The sequence below is a fragment of the Porites lutea genome, chromosome 1 (assembly GCF_958299795.1).
Source record: "Porites lutea chromosome 1, jaPorLute2.1, whole genome shotgun sequence".
Taxonomy (NCBI): domain Eukaryota; kingdom Metazoa; phylum Cnidaria; class Anthozoa; order Scleractinia; family Poritidae; genus Porites; species Porites lutea.
In genome coordinates this window covers 1564542-1579321 of record NC_133201.1, presented here as the reverse complement: position 1 = coordinate 1579321, position 14780 = coordinate 1564542, and the positions used below count along the sequence as shown (strand labels likewise).

General features: G+C 37.4%; 1 protein-coding gene and 1 long non-coding RNA gene across 2 annotated transcripts; both read right to left on the bottom strand.

The window, feature by feature from the left end:
- Nucleotides 1-7073: 7073 nt before the first annotated feature.
- On the bottom strand, nt 7074-9394 carry LOC140941644 (uncharacterized). The gene is made up of 2 exons (XR_012166485.1): nt 7579-9394; nt 7074-7372 (listed from the first exon to the last, which is right to left on the bottom strand). It is a non-coding gene; the product is annotated as an uncharacterized lncRNA (long non-coding RNA).
- A 3210-nt stretch (nt 9395-12604) lies between these two features.
- On the bottom strand, nt 12605-13921 carry LOC140933573 (uncharacterized). Its single transcript, XM_073383181.1, has 3 exons — nt 13762-13921; nt 13294-13359; nt 12605-12944 (listed from the first exon to the last, which is right to left on the bottom strand). Exons 1-3 carry the CDS (start codon nt 13867-13869, stop codon nt 12765-12767), a joined length of 354 nt encoding a protein of 117 aa, XP_073239282.1. The 5' UTR covers nt 13870-13921; the 3' UTR covers nt 12605-12764.
- Between the last annotated feature and the right edge of the window lie 859 nt (nt 13922-14780).

Sequence of the window (14780 nt, the reverse complement as noted above, 5' to 3'; positions counted from 1 at the left end):
AACAACAACAAAAAAAACAGTAAAAAGGAGTAAATGTCCACCTTTTAGATCTCAGACACTAAAGAAAGTACTTCTCAGTTACCACAAAGAGCTCAAAGAGCCACAAGCTTTGTTTTGGAAGGAGTAAACCAATCAGAGCGCATGTATAAATACACTATGAAATGCACCAATCAGCAAGCGTTTTAGTTCGCTGAGTGCCAGGGTCCTCTCTCCTGCCGCTGCCATGTTGGAAAGCAAAAAGACCCTGGGAACGAGGTTGCTCATTGAGGTAACGTACTTTTTAAAAGTAATCTGATGACCAGGTTGTTTGATTTTCAGTTGATCACGGGCTCAGGTCCATTTTTTAGTGGTGAAATTCAGTTTGCTTTCTGCTTACGGCAAAAGTTGAATTATCTGAGAAAGACATTTCTTTAAAGATCCCTCGAGAGCTTCTCTTCTGGCCTTGGCTAAATCTATTTTCACTCTTGGTACAGGACATGACGTATTACTTAATGATAGTTGTTTTGATTTTGTTTTTATAGTTGTTCACTTTAGTTGAGAAGAGATAAAGGATTCTTTCCTTCCTTAAACAGATGATTTCTTATTAGTAAGCGGTGGTTATTCTAGTATTTTTGGATCACTTTATACTAAGAACATTTACGACATGAAGCACAGCTTATTGTGAAAGTGAAAATGCTTTGCTTCTCCGACATTTTCTCATCTCATAGAAACCAAGAGCTTCCTAAGATATTATAAAAATATTTCTGGAAAGCTCAGCTTAATGACAACAAAACGGTAAAACATTGCAGTATAGATATGATGAATTTATTAAATTTTCTTATCATTCAAATTACAAGAGAAAACCAAGGAAATATTATCTAAATAAAGTTACTCTTATCTTCCTCATGAATTAATACTGAGACTAAATTTTTTGTTTTAAATTGATAATTTAAGTCAATAACTTTCCACTTTAATCTATTTATTCTCTCTATGATCCTTCAGTCTCGGCCCCAGTCTTTTGTTCTTGCTCTGGTAATCTTTCCGCGACGGGTTTGGCACGAGCATTTCTCAGGAAGCGAAGACGATCGGCAAGTCGGTTACCTTGGGGGGCGACATCACTTCCAAAATTGTCTTGCAGCTAAGAAAAAGAAAGATAGCTTTATGGTTGCTTTATGCAGTACCAGAAACCTATTACTTGTATCACTTGGCTCTTCAGTGTAAATTAGCCTAGTATAATTGTCCAAAAACTTTACCTCAAACGCCATGAGCTAGACAAATCATCTAACATCACCCGTCAGTTACTTTTTCTTTAAAAGATTGTTTCCCGTGGGAAAACTAACTTTTCCGATCCAATGGTATAGGAATCTGTTTTTGATTGTGGACAGAATTTTCAGTTGAGTTAAGTATTTTAAGTCATGATGACGTCTCATTACTAAGACGTTCACTAAGTGAGCTGTCTTTTTTCTTAGAGCATTCTCGCTATGTACTATCAAAGAGCGCATGATTTAAATTGTTGTTGTTTTTTTTTAAAGAGCGCTTGTAGTAAAAAGTTTCCTTGAACAAACCTCCCTTTTTCCACAACGGTAGTCGAATGGACACTGCCACTGAGCAAAGGCGCTATGGGACACCACCAGAATACAGAGTGCAAGAAAAGCCACCAATGTTGGAAATTTCATCCTGAGAATTGAAACGGTCTAGTTTTGCTTGTGTGCTTCGTGATCAGTAGCAAAGAGCTCTCAACAAAACGGCCGATATATACCTCTTTTATACCTTGAGCAGTTCGAAAAAAAATCAATCCGTTTTGTTCTTCAGACAAAAATGCCATCTGCTCTCAACTTGAAAAACGAAACAAGGGCGGAATAGATAAGATTTCGTAGCTTGCCCGGGCCTAAATTATTCAAGAGATTGCTTCTCTTTCTTCATAGTCTTTTTCCCCTAGTGACATAGTTTAACAACTGAACTTAATTTACTTTTCACCTGAAACGTGCTTGAGGAGTGTTATCCCGCTTAACTTAATTTGCCTAATTTACTTTTTACCTGAAACGTGCTTAAGGTGCGTTGCCGTCACAATGTACATACGGTTAAGTTGAACCTCAGGCAAGTTATATTTCCCAGCCGACAACATTTCTGACATTTGGTGTATTATACTGATCTAGAGAGAAAAGTCACTATGCATATGATTTAGCATTATTCGCTGAATGAATTCGTAGCGAAGGCGTTTGTGGTTGTTGAAAGAGTAAAAAAGTTGGTAACATATTCGAAGGGGACATTGTTTTAATGATAAAGCCTATCATTATTCGAGAGGTTCTATCTGCCACTAACGCCAACTCAGGGGAGCCATAGTCAAATGGATGGCTCACTTTTTATTCATAAAACATAGCGGGGAAATCCACTTATCAGTTGTCTATAGTAAATACTGACATGTCGCTTACCTAGGAAATACACTTAAACTGAAAAATAAACTTATTGACAGAATGCAGAGGACTGTATTATCCATGGCGGACAATTGTCCAGCATTTGATATAGCTGACCACCGGATCCATATTGAGGTTGAGCACTTAAATTTCTCTCTAATGCGGCGTCTCTTTCTAAAGATACAAAGTATGTGATAAAAGCAGCAAAGAAACCAGAGCTTAAGGCTTTTGTGGCTATTTCAGAAACGTAAAGACGACAACGAGTGCGTTTACACAACGTATTCAGTACTGACTCAGTTTTAGACCGTTTGACGGCTGACGGTAATAACCCTATTGAGACCTTCTATATCCGCTTGAAAGGAAACTTTTTCCCGGGTTAAACTCTTTTTCACAATCTAGTCTAGCTGGCTGTTTAAGTTATAATGGATGCAGGGTTGTTTTCGCTCTTAAAGATGACCAATCAGGCCGGCTTCGACATTAACAACTCAGTATTAGACTAGGCGACTTATTGGGGAGGATCTTGAAAATCCTTTCATAAAAATAATGCACTTTCAATGCACTTTAAGTTCAATGTTTTACTGTAATTTCTATCTCTTCCCCGTTAATTGTTATTCTGAAAGTGTCGTTTTTAGCAAAAATTAAAAATTAATTCAAGTAAACCACATTAATGACATGTTTTTACCATTTTGCGTTAGTCACGATTTTAAAATCAGCTGTCATCGCACTCATTATTGCGTCGCTAGATTCATTAGAGTAATAACCATTTGAATGTGCATAATTACACATTATTAAATGCTATCTCAGACCTACGTGTCATCCGTTTTTCGTTATTACCTTTTAAAGATCTCAAAGAAACCATGCATCACCACAGGGCATAACATATCTTAATTTTCGAAATTGTTTGATCATTTTATTAAATATTAAACAGGAGCAGAGCTTTCTGCATTTAGCTTCCAGCTGCATTATTGCTCATTTGCAGTACGTACTTACAACCAAAAACGTAATGATAAACCACGCATAAATCAATGAGTCCATTTCTGTTAAGGTTTTACTAATATAACAACAAATTAGGCCTCTTACAAAGTATACTGAACTAACTTAATGTTAGCTCGTCCCTGCTCTCAGTCTCTCCTTCATTGTTGACATTATTTCGATAAGTCCATAAGAATACCAAATAAAAGGGAAAAATAACCGTTTTTAAACTCTATAAGTAATTTTTTTAAAAAATCAAGCTTTGCTAAACGATGTTGAACTTTGGCAGCGGACAATTTTTTGACGAGCTCAACTTCAGCCTTAAAATATTAATGTAGTGTTCGGATGTAACTTTTTGATATGATGACACATATAACATATAAATTTCTTAATACACACCTGGGAAAAGCTTTTAGACCTTACGGGCTTTTAAAAGTAGTTTTTTAATACATGCACATAAATCATCCTAAACTCAGAAAAATATAGTCAGTGACAAAGAGACGACCAGATGCCCAGTTACTTTAACGAGGGCGTGAGGTAATACAAAGGCATCATTCTGAATCCGGGAAGTGAGATAAAGAATCTCATAAAGGAAGTTGAAGGAAATGATCAATAAATGTTTCAACCCAAGAATATGTGATCTCAAGCGTTATAGTAATCGGTGTGTGATACATTTCATATGTCTTTTTGCTACATCATGACCGTCGTTCGAGAAGCAAATTTGCTAAACTGAAATCTAATTATCATCTATATATGCTGGCCAGTTGCTGTTGTCTTTAACTGAATTCCGGAATGAGTTGAACTCTTGTCCCGCGAAAGAGTTTTTAGCCGTTTTGCAAATCTCTGAAAAGAATGTTCAGAAACGTTTTCAAGGACAGTTTGAAACGAATTATAATTCTTGAGTAGAGTTCAGATTGCAAGGAAGAGCAGAGCCACAAAACCGTGTCAGGTTAAACACTGGACGGTCAATGGTTTTACAAAGTCTCAGACCAAAAACAATTGTGTTTATTCCCAAATACCATTTATGGCTTACCATAGCTAAGTGTGACACAAATGATACAAGGTTAATGATGAAAAATAGTTTGTTGTTTATCTGGGTTACTTATTTTATCAGTGGCTTCCTGTGAATCTCTAGCAGCTGCTTAACGTTTCTAGTTTTCTGTCGTCTTTTACTGGTCGAGCTCCTTCATCGTGGCGAGGTCTGGACGAGAGTTCCTCGCGGCTAAGGGAAGATCGGCTTCAAGCCGGGGCTTTGGTACTGCAAAGTCATCTTTTACTAAAAGACGAAAAGAGTACTCAGAACAGGATATTCGCAGCTGCTCACCAAACCAGTTTCTAACCGCGCCCGGTAGGGCTAAACTTAAGTACAACACCGAGTTGCGCGAGGGTTTGCGAGATGCGTTTCCCCGGTTCCATGGTTCAAAGAAAACGTACACCAATGTGTATATTAAAAAAAGTAATAAAAAATGAAAATAAAAATGCCAGTGCTTCAGTTTGAAACACATCTCTATAACTCCTTGTCATGATTTCAAGCACTTGAATTGATCGTTATACACTACATCCAAGTTGACAAAGGGGAAGAAAAATTCAGTCCTCATGTGTTCTGTTCGGCATTACGCATCTTAATTGAACAGAAGACGACAAAGAAAGATACCATGCCAATAACGGTAAGGCAGGTACAGCGTTGTTCATTTGTTTTTATTTGTTGTTTTTGTCATATTGCTTTAAAAACATGTTAATTAAACACTTTTTAATATATCCATTGCGTCCAAAATAGTTTTAACCAACCTGTCGTTTGCGGCCACAACTAGGATCAGTGTATATATATCCACGGACATTTAAAAGGATTCTGAGTTGTTTTCTGAGACAGAACGGTCAATGACCAAGAAAGAATGAGGATGCACATACACATGAGCCAAAACCACTTTTGCAGTCATGTTGATCTTCCGTTTATACTTGCTCAATGTAGACTTCACCTTCGCCTCCCACGCAAACGTTCTTAGGGGTTCGTCACGCGTTCCTACCCCACGAAAGAAAGGAAAGATTGCTTGGCGAGCCCGTAAGAACGTCTGCGTGGGAGGCTAGACTTCACCTTGGATATGGTCAATCAACAGACTGGATTTAGCGGCAACGCAGTTGATTTTTATGGTGTTCGTATTCATACTTCCTGTCTCCGATCTCAACGTGTGGTTTTCCTTAATCTGAACAAATTTACTTAACATTATCTATAACATGTCAGCCATGTATGCTTTTTTAGAGGGCTAGTTTAATGACAACTTATCGTTTCATTCCCCCACAAAACAAACTTCTGTTTCAAAACACACGACGGACAATTGTCCTGCAGAAAAATAAATACAGTTATTACTAACCTCATTGCTAAATAGTGCCACGTAATTGTCGCAATTTTAGCACCATGATGAAGACACCAACAAAGGAAGTAGGAAGAAATAGTCGGGAACACATTCATGACAGTAAAAACCATTGCGCCGGCTTTCACAATTAGGGTGGTAAGGTCAAATTTTCCCATTGCTTGTTCAGTTAGTAACAGAACTAGTTTTGCTGTTCTTAGTAGCTCAAATGGCCTAAATCGTTTGACCAAACATACTTCCATGAGAAATGTATGTATTTCAAGGGGAATATAGACTTGAAAGGCAAGTTTCAGAAGTCGGCGTCAGTTAGGAGTTGAACCTTATCATGACATTGAATTAAGTACATGAAAATTTTGGCGCTGAAATCAATACCTATATTTTAATGTGGAGCTGCTCAGCCATTACAGCTGGCTCGGCCGGGAATTTCGACTGGTGACTAGTTTGGAACTGCTTTCATTCGGACGCCAAACTTTTCATGTGCTGAATCTAACACTTGAATTTTTATAACGCATTTTCGCGATTGTGTTTTGCTTTTTTTTTACGCGTGAGCAGATGGTGGCGGATAGCGTTCTCGCTTTAGATTTTTTATTGAAACTGCGCCGAATCGATGGAATGAAACCCCGTGGTTTATATAACTTGAGTTTAAGCGCTTATTCACAAGTAAACTAGCCTCTATTTTCGTATTTCAATGCTGGTCGGGTAGTTATTTCGGCAAAACACTTTTAATTCTTCAATTTGCGTCCTGTGAAGGCCATAACCCATGGCCAGTATTTTATCGTCTGAAGACGTGTCAAAGACGTGACTACTTGTGGTTTTTTGTCTTGTTATTCTTCATTAGGGAGCTTAAGACTACGAGTAGGATATTGAATATGACTAGGGGTTACAAACTTTGTTCATGTGCCTTACACAATAATTTGCCACATGAAACTTATCTTAGACGTTATGTGCTAACCAGCAAAAGGAAAAGAGTTACAAAATATTTAGGAGGGATAAAATTATCTCGAAGTAAACTCCGTTTTTTTTTCTTTGCAAAACTAAGGGTCGCCATTAATATGCCGGTTCAAACTTATGGGAAGAACTGAGAGAGGTATTGAAAAATAAAAAAAAAATAAATGGGAAAATTTTAAAAAAATAGTGTTATCCTTTTTTGAACCTGTTTCTTTTGTTCGAAGACTTGTTTAAGATTGTGGAAGGTTTTGGAATACGGGTAATGACATCTAACCACAACAATTTAGGATTAAAATATTTAATTGTAGACATGCAAACCCGACTTTAGTTACCACAAGCACTGAGCCTGCCCCCTATTGACGCCAAATAGAACGAGAGCTTATTCTCAATGTGTGTTATCAGCTTTAATTGAACACAACTTCAAAATGACCTTTATTTTTGACTTAATCACAGTCCATATAATGATGTACTTTACTATTTATATAATATCTTAAACAACAAAGACCAGTAGTTTAGTCAACAAGTTTTAAAACTTTACGTCTTTTTCAACTAGGCTTCCAATTCTTGTCTGGTTCTAAGTCTTCGCGCGGTTGCTAGTCGTCCTTCAAAAGGCTTGGAGAGAGACTCCCTAAGTGGGCGCGGTTGATCTTTAAGCTGGCGGGTTTCTGGAAGTTTGAACTGGTCTAGAACCTGGAAGGAAAAGTCATGCACCGATATTCATTTTCCTTTAGTCTTGGCCTCACTAGTGCGAAATTTAACCATATGGCAAAGATTGATCGTGGCATTTAGTTTAATAGGCTCCCGGTTTAAAGGGCTTTCAATGAGAAACAAAAGCCACTGAGCTGAGTATTAAAAACTGTGGGTGGCCTATTTAAATGGAAGAACAAACAACCAACCTGCCTCTTGCGTCCACAATTATAGTTATAGGCGCATCCCCATGGGGATGAAGAATGTGATAAAACATGCAGCGGTGAAGTAAGAAGGAAGACGCAAATGAAAGAGAACACCACCCTTGTATTTGCAGTCATTTTGATCTCCACTTTCGCAATAGTTGCTCACTGTGGTCCACTGTAGCCGACCTCACTGGCCTTAGACGCGAAATATGAGAGTTTGATTTAAGGCAACACGTATGCCTTTTTCCGACACTGAAAATTCCACAATCGCTAAGCGTTTATATAGCCTTTTCCTCGGAAAAGAAAGGGTTTCAAATTGTCGCAATTAATCATTTTTCCTTTAAAACTATCAAGTTGAAGGTTTTCTTTTCAAAATTTAACCGCGACTTTAATGTTAAACGCCATAACAGGATAACTGAGCAAAACGCGCCGGAGAGGATCAACAATCAGCTTAAACAGGAGGTGATTAAAGAGTAAATGTTCTGTTAAAGTAGCCTAAACTAATACTGAAACGCGGAAAAATCAAAGTAAAAATGCGCATTAAAGTGTTTTACTTTTGCAAAAAGGCTATTTGCTTTTTATGAACACGCCCTCGGGTTCCTCAAACGGCCTACTTGTTTGTTCTTCAGAATTTCGCTTTAAAGACTCGGCGATGACCAATTTACTTATTGAACAGGAGTTATTCACTTAAACGGAGAAGAGTGGCCACTTTGTGATAGTAATAAACCGAGAATTAACAGTTTTACTACCCATTTGCTCATAATGGACTCGTTTTTCGCTCAAAATCGGCCACACAAAAGCTGCCTGGGGCTATATATTTTTACTTAACAACATTAACCTGGAGACTTACTGTCGAAATTTTACGGCCATTTTAAGCTGTTGAATATCTTAAGTGGTCTGTTTGTGGTAACAACCAACACAAGATCGTTTAAGATGTGATTTTATTGAGAATTTTAGGCACGGTATTTCACATGTTTAAAACGTTCATTAAATGTAAGCTCCTTTTACAAACACTCAAATAAAGACATTTAGCACAATCGTTGCAAAGTAACCGATGCATTGTCTGAAAATCCCTTGTTTAAATACTCATCAAGTAATAATCGTAAGCTCGGCCTAAATTAAATGTATTTTTATCTAAAACTCTTTAACTACATAGAAGACAGTCTTGGTCAGCAAGGTTACTCAGGTTTACAGTTGTATTTTTTGATTAATCGCTTTTTAGTGTACTACCTGTACTAATGGGCTTGTATAACATCAGTACTATCACTGGCGAAAAAATACACTTTCCAGCAAAAATGATACTCACGACAAAGATCGTTGAATCTGTGCATCAACTGTACTAGGACAGGAAATATTAAGTATATGATCAAAGATACAAGTATTCGATTGTCTCAGCAAGTGAAATATAAACAGCTGCCATTTGTTCATACTTCAGTAGCATGGTTCGATTTAGGGGTATGGTCCGAGGGGAACGCGCTTCTCCGTCTCTGTAAAATTTTGTACATGTGAAATTTTTGTACATTATTTTTATGAATTCTCTGTAAATCAATTGTCTTACAGTTGAACTGTCATTAAGCGACCACCCTCGTGGCAAGTGGCAGCTTAATGCAAGCTGACCATCAACAGAAGTTTGTCATAAATTAGCATAATCTTTAGCAGAAACATCAATTCATCATACAACAAACACGAGACAGGAGTCCACGATCAGTCGTTTCCTTCTATCTCGGACTGTATTTATTTTTCCTTCATCATACTTTTAAAATAGAGCCAAACAAACTGTATCAAACGCTTGATGGCCGCCTAACACAGAGGCTACAACAATAAATTAAAAGCTAGAAAAGTCTCTCGCCAGGGTAGAAGCTGGCCGCTTGATGGACGTTCAACTCTGTATATCAGCTTTGCAAGTGTTCCGCCCCACCCCCGCCCTTCTAAATTTTCTGCATCCGCCCGTTTGAGTGGTCCATCGCAACTTCCTTAATCCACCGCCCAATGGCCGCCTGGGTGGTCATAACTTTATACTTAGTCAAATCTAAGGCGACTCATGGATAGACCCCTGCTGGTTTTTATTTGACATGCAGGTTATATTGTACATCTGCTTTTTTTTCTCGATCATGAACCTCACATAGTGTTTATGTCGCCTGGTTATGATTAAATAGTTCAGAATAATATAACCCTCAGCCTTCTCCTTTGTTAAAATTTTAGTCAATAAGTAAATCATGTTTTTGAAATTCTGCCTTAAATTGGATTCAGTTATCAGTTCATGATTCATTTAAAAGGATAATGATATATTCCATACAACTACAGGTGAAAAACAAATTGAAACTTAAAAACATACCTCTTTTCCAAACGCGAAACAGTTCAATAAAGTTCAATAAAGCCTCGAATATATAAATCCTAGTTTTGTTTATTTATTTATTGTTAAGGTGAGACCTAATGTCATTGTATGTGTATCCTTTTGTGTCCATCTTTGTCTTTGAGTCTAGTTTCTCCGGCTTTTCTCTCATTGCACTTTGTAAAAGTGGAACAAGGTAATTTGGTCTTGGTCTTATAGCATCATTTTCCCACTCTGTGTCAGTGCTCGGCCAGGTACGCCAGGGATTCAGAATATTCTTGTTCAGCTGAAATATATGTGCAACAAAAGAGCCACAAGGATGATATATTACATGAATTAATTTTAAAAATATTGGTGTTTTTGACTGTAATTCTCATCAAAAGACAAATGTTCGTGAAGTTCTTTCTTGTAAATTGCACCAGACCATCAAATTAAGGGATAGTTTTAACAATACTGTAAAAGAAAAACTCTTAGTGGTTCAGTTTCGTTAACTGGTGAACAAAATAAAATCAAAATTACAGTTATGTGGACCGGCGTCAAATCAAAACTTATGGCTTTGGAAACGACACCTATCATATAACTAAAGCTACTCCTTTAAAGGGATTTAAGGGGGGACTTGAGAAAAGTCATCACTGACTGAAGATGATATAGTGAAATCAATAAACTCCTTCTAAGTACCACAAGAGATGTAATAGAGAGTAATATGGAGAATGTGCAAGCTAATATTAGGGACGTTGAAGGTTTAAATTTTGTGTGTATCGAGCCTGTTGACAGACTTTCTATTTTCTGTTCAGAGACCGCCAAGCGCGCGCGAAATATATAAATGAGACAAGGCCAAAAGCGGAGCTCTCGAGAGCCGATTATTTGAAATATTTCTTTTCATATGTTAGAATCAGATAGTCAATAAGCAGATGCAGTGCGTGCGAGCATGGCTTTTGAGTATGTATTTGGGTACGCGAAAAAAGAAAAAAAAGTTCTTATACAAACCTTCGGATTACAGCCAAATGCTATCTCCCATTTTGTACACTTACGATCGTACCCGCTGATTTGAACAACCACAGCGAAAAGACATAAAAAAATTGCTGAAAACTCGGTTGAATTCATCTTTGAAAATTTCAAAGGGTAAATGTCGGAATAACACTGCTTAATGATATCGATCACATATATGTGCATGATTAGTAAGCCACAGACAGCTTCTTTTGTTACTTAAAGTTGTTGAAAGTTGTATGTGCGCTTTCGTGCACATGTTGTTATTGGAACACCTTCAAACAACATTTTGACCACAATGGTCACAAAAAACGCTCACGCACAAACCGATTTAGCTCGTTTAACTGTTAAAGCAATTTATACGCAATAATTTATGAGATATTTGCGGAGAAACAAAGAACAATGACTCGACATTCAACACTTGATTCATGCAAAGAAAGAAAATGATTCTCTCTGTTTGCTTGGGATAATAACTGAAAAAGCTAAATAGAAAAGTAAGAGCCCCAATCACATCATTATGATACTTGTTTGTGATGAATGGAAATAGTTTCAAGTTGTTCAGCGGGACTTTTATATAGCTGTCCACCTACTCTATATAATTTGTCATGACCAGTCCTCCGTTGACTCTGGCTATTGGTTTCTAGGAGAGTGATATAGCTACCGTAACTTTCCGCCTAAAAGCCCTGGGATTACACAACCTCGTCCTAGGAGGATTTAGGAGGGCTTATTAACGAGGGGACGGAGGGGGGGGGGGGGGGGGGGGAATGCTCAAGAATAGCGAAGGAAATCGTGATGATGTGTGGAATTTTTTGTCGAGGGCAGGAGGCAGATATTGCTTTATTCTTGTAAGAGACAAGAATAGGAAAAGCTCAGAAAAACGCTTCAAAGAAAACTAGTCGTTTATTGTCCGAAACAGGGCGATCACAAGCAACGAACCTAGCTTGACACACAGGAACAAACAGATTGGATCAAAATGCACCAATCACAAGTAAACATGCGTTTCCTGAGAGGTTCGCGAAGATGATTGACGAACCAAAAAAACCCAAAATTCCTTCAAAGTTTGCAAAACGCGCAGCACGATACAACCAATTTGGCTGTAAAACAAGCCGTCATAGCAGTGCTAATCAAAATACTGTTTGAACTTACTCTCCTTTTTTAAGGCTCAAATCGTCATAAAAATCGATTTCATTTCATACAAGCTACAGACTGTTTTCACATGATGTCACGGCGGCCATATTGGTGACCCAAACCAGTCCTGTGGGAGTTGAACTCTTTTCTTATGCAAACGCTTTCTTTTGTTCCAAAAAATTTGCATAGATGCTGGCCACGAGAGTGAAAACACTCTATAAGGGAGGCTTATAACCGCATTAATTTTTCGTTTACGGGTAAATGGGCCGATTACTGGAGGTGGCGTAAGAGGGGAGGGGGGTGAAAGCTTATAAGTGAAAGTTTACGGTATACAAATTGTACCACTCTTCATCAAAGGTATCAGCAACAGTCTGTTTTAGTGGTTAAGGAAAGGTAGCAGGGGAGAAGTAATTTTAAAATAACTCTTCTAGTCTCTTAGGGGATTTTTGCAGATTATTAAAGGAAAGAGGGGGCTTTATTTTGGAATATTTTTAACTTAATTTATTTTTATATTCCACCTACTGCAAATAGAAGTTTTTTATACCAATAATACACGAGGAACACACGGCTCTCAAATGAGCATTTGATCTTCTAAATATTTAATCGTCAAATTAGCTTTAGCATATCAAAGACATTCCAAAATGTTATTTGGTCCTCTAAAATAGGTTTTAATTTAGCAAGATTTTCTTTAACTGTGATAGTTGCTAAACGTCCTAAACCTCAATCATCAACGCAGTTCATCTCAGTGTTCCTGCTTTTGATCTTGGTATTTGTAGTTCAGTAATGCTCTTTTCCTGTGCTTGAAGCCGCTTTCCATCTTTAAGTTCCATCCTTCATCAGGAAGCGGAACTGGAGAGCGATGAGCTTCTGGAATTCTTTCTGAGACTCGGAGATGCCTTTTAAGGTTTTCGCGTTTAGAGTCCTGAAGATTATAAAAGTTTATACGTCTTAATACAAGACTCATACTCGGCCATGTACAACTTAGCCGGCCATTTTTTTATTAGGTCAACAGTAGCCACATGAAGATTGAAATGACTTAGTCTTCACTTGTTTTTCGGTGTTCTCAACACTTTTAAGTAATTGACGTTCTTGGGCTAAGTTTGTTAAAGCTTAACAATTGTGAACAATTCAATAGGACCTTTTAACGTATTACTGTAAAGTAAATGTAAATCAGTAGGAAATAAAAATCGCCAGGAACTAAAAAGTAAGTTAACTTTGGTTTTGAAACCACGTTAAAGCAAAAAAACTTGCACAAGAAGATAGTGACAAACCTTGCATCCAAAGAGTTTCTCATATTCAGTGCATTCATAACTTTTTACGGGGATGTTCCTTGAGTCCTGAAAATTATAACGGTAAATATTTATTTTAAAACGGTTATTTCGATTTGATTTTCTAAAACGTCTCATTACACGACTTACCGACCTCGGTACAAATGAGCCCGAAGCATTTTCAATCAGGTCACTGTGGCCATTTGAAGACTGGAATGACCTTAAGTTCTCCTCAACATTGTTATAAGTAATTGAGTGGACGCTCTTGGGCTAAGTTTGCTAAAACGTGTTTTTACAGTTGTGACGTGCGCAATAGGACAATCTAACTAGCGACGGGGGACCCTTAATTGTTACGGTAAAGTCAATGTTCTAGGTTAAGAAATAATAATCGCCAGGAACTAAACAGAAAATTAACCTTGGGTTTTGAAACCACTTTAACCAAAAAACATTCACACGAAGATAGTGACAAACCTTGCATCCAAACATTTTCTCATATTCACTGCATCTATGACCGTTTGTTTGTACAACCAAAAACAGGCAGAGACAAGCAATTGCTAACGAGCTCACCACCCAATTCATCTTCTGTAAGTCTGTAAACCTCAGAAAACACTTTCGCAGCACTAAGATATAACATCTCAGTATTTATAAAGACCTGTTAGAAGTATATTTTCAATTTGCGGCTTTTTTTTAGTTAGAACTAAGTAAACATACTATCACGGTTCTGCAATCTGATTGGCCGATGTACTCTCTATCTACAGCTTGTTAAATAGTACTGAGTGGGCCAGCTTTTTGAACATAAGCAGTTGATGAAATCTCCTTTTAGAAGTTTCTAGGGAGGAAGTAGATAAACTAATTAAAAACTGAAGGGGCTGCAAAATATGGACTATGGAATATGGAGTTTGGTTAAAGGTAACTGAGGAACTTGAATCACAATCGAAGGTAATATGCTTGTTGGTCATTGTATATTGAACTAAAAAACAATTACGCATACTAGACTACTATACTCGTTCTCGTTTTCAGTCAATAGTCAAAGAAGTTTGTAGCGCCAGTTTGACAATTGATTCGTCTCAAAACTGGCACGAGTAATCTAATTGTTAATATTACTTATTTATACAGCGATAATGCGGTTTCTTTATAACAAATTGGAACAAAAGAAGAATGTGGGATGTTTGCTAATGGTAGCTACAAACTCACGTTTCTCTTGAAAAAAAATTCCTTTCAATAATTTATCACATGGGAGGTGGACATACGTTTTACTAGTAGAACCTGAGTTATCTACAGTTTTCTTCCTTGAGGCAAAATATGTTGAACAAGGAAACAAAGGTGCTAATTCAGACACTGGACTGGAAAATATAAGCTGTTAGGGAAACTTTGAAGGTTTCCATGTGGTTAATAGACCTTGTCACGGTTTCCGACGCCATCTTGACGAGTAGGCAAACGTGTGAGAAATTACAGTGTTTGTATGAAAATCTAATGTCGAATAATTTCCG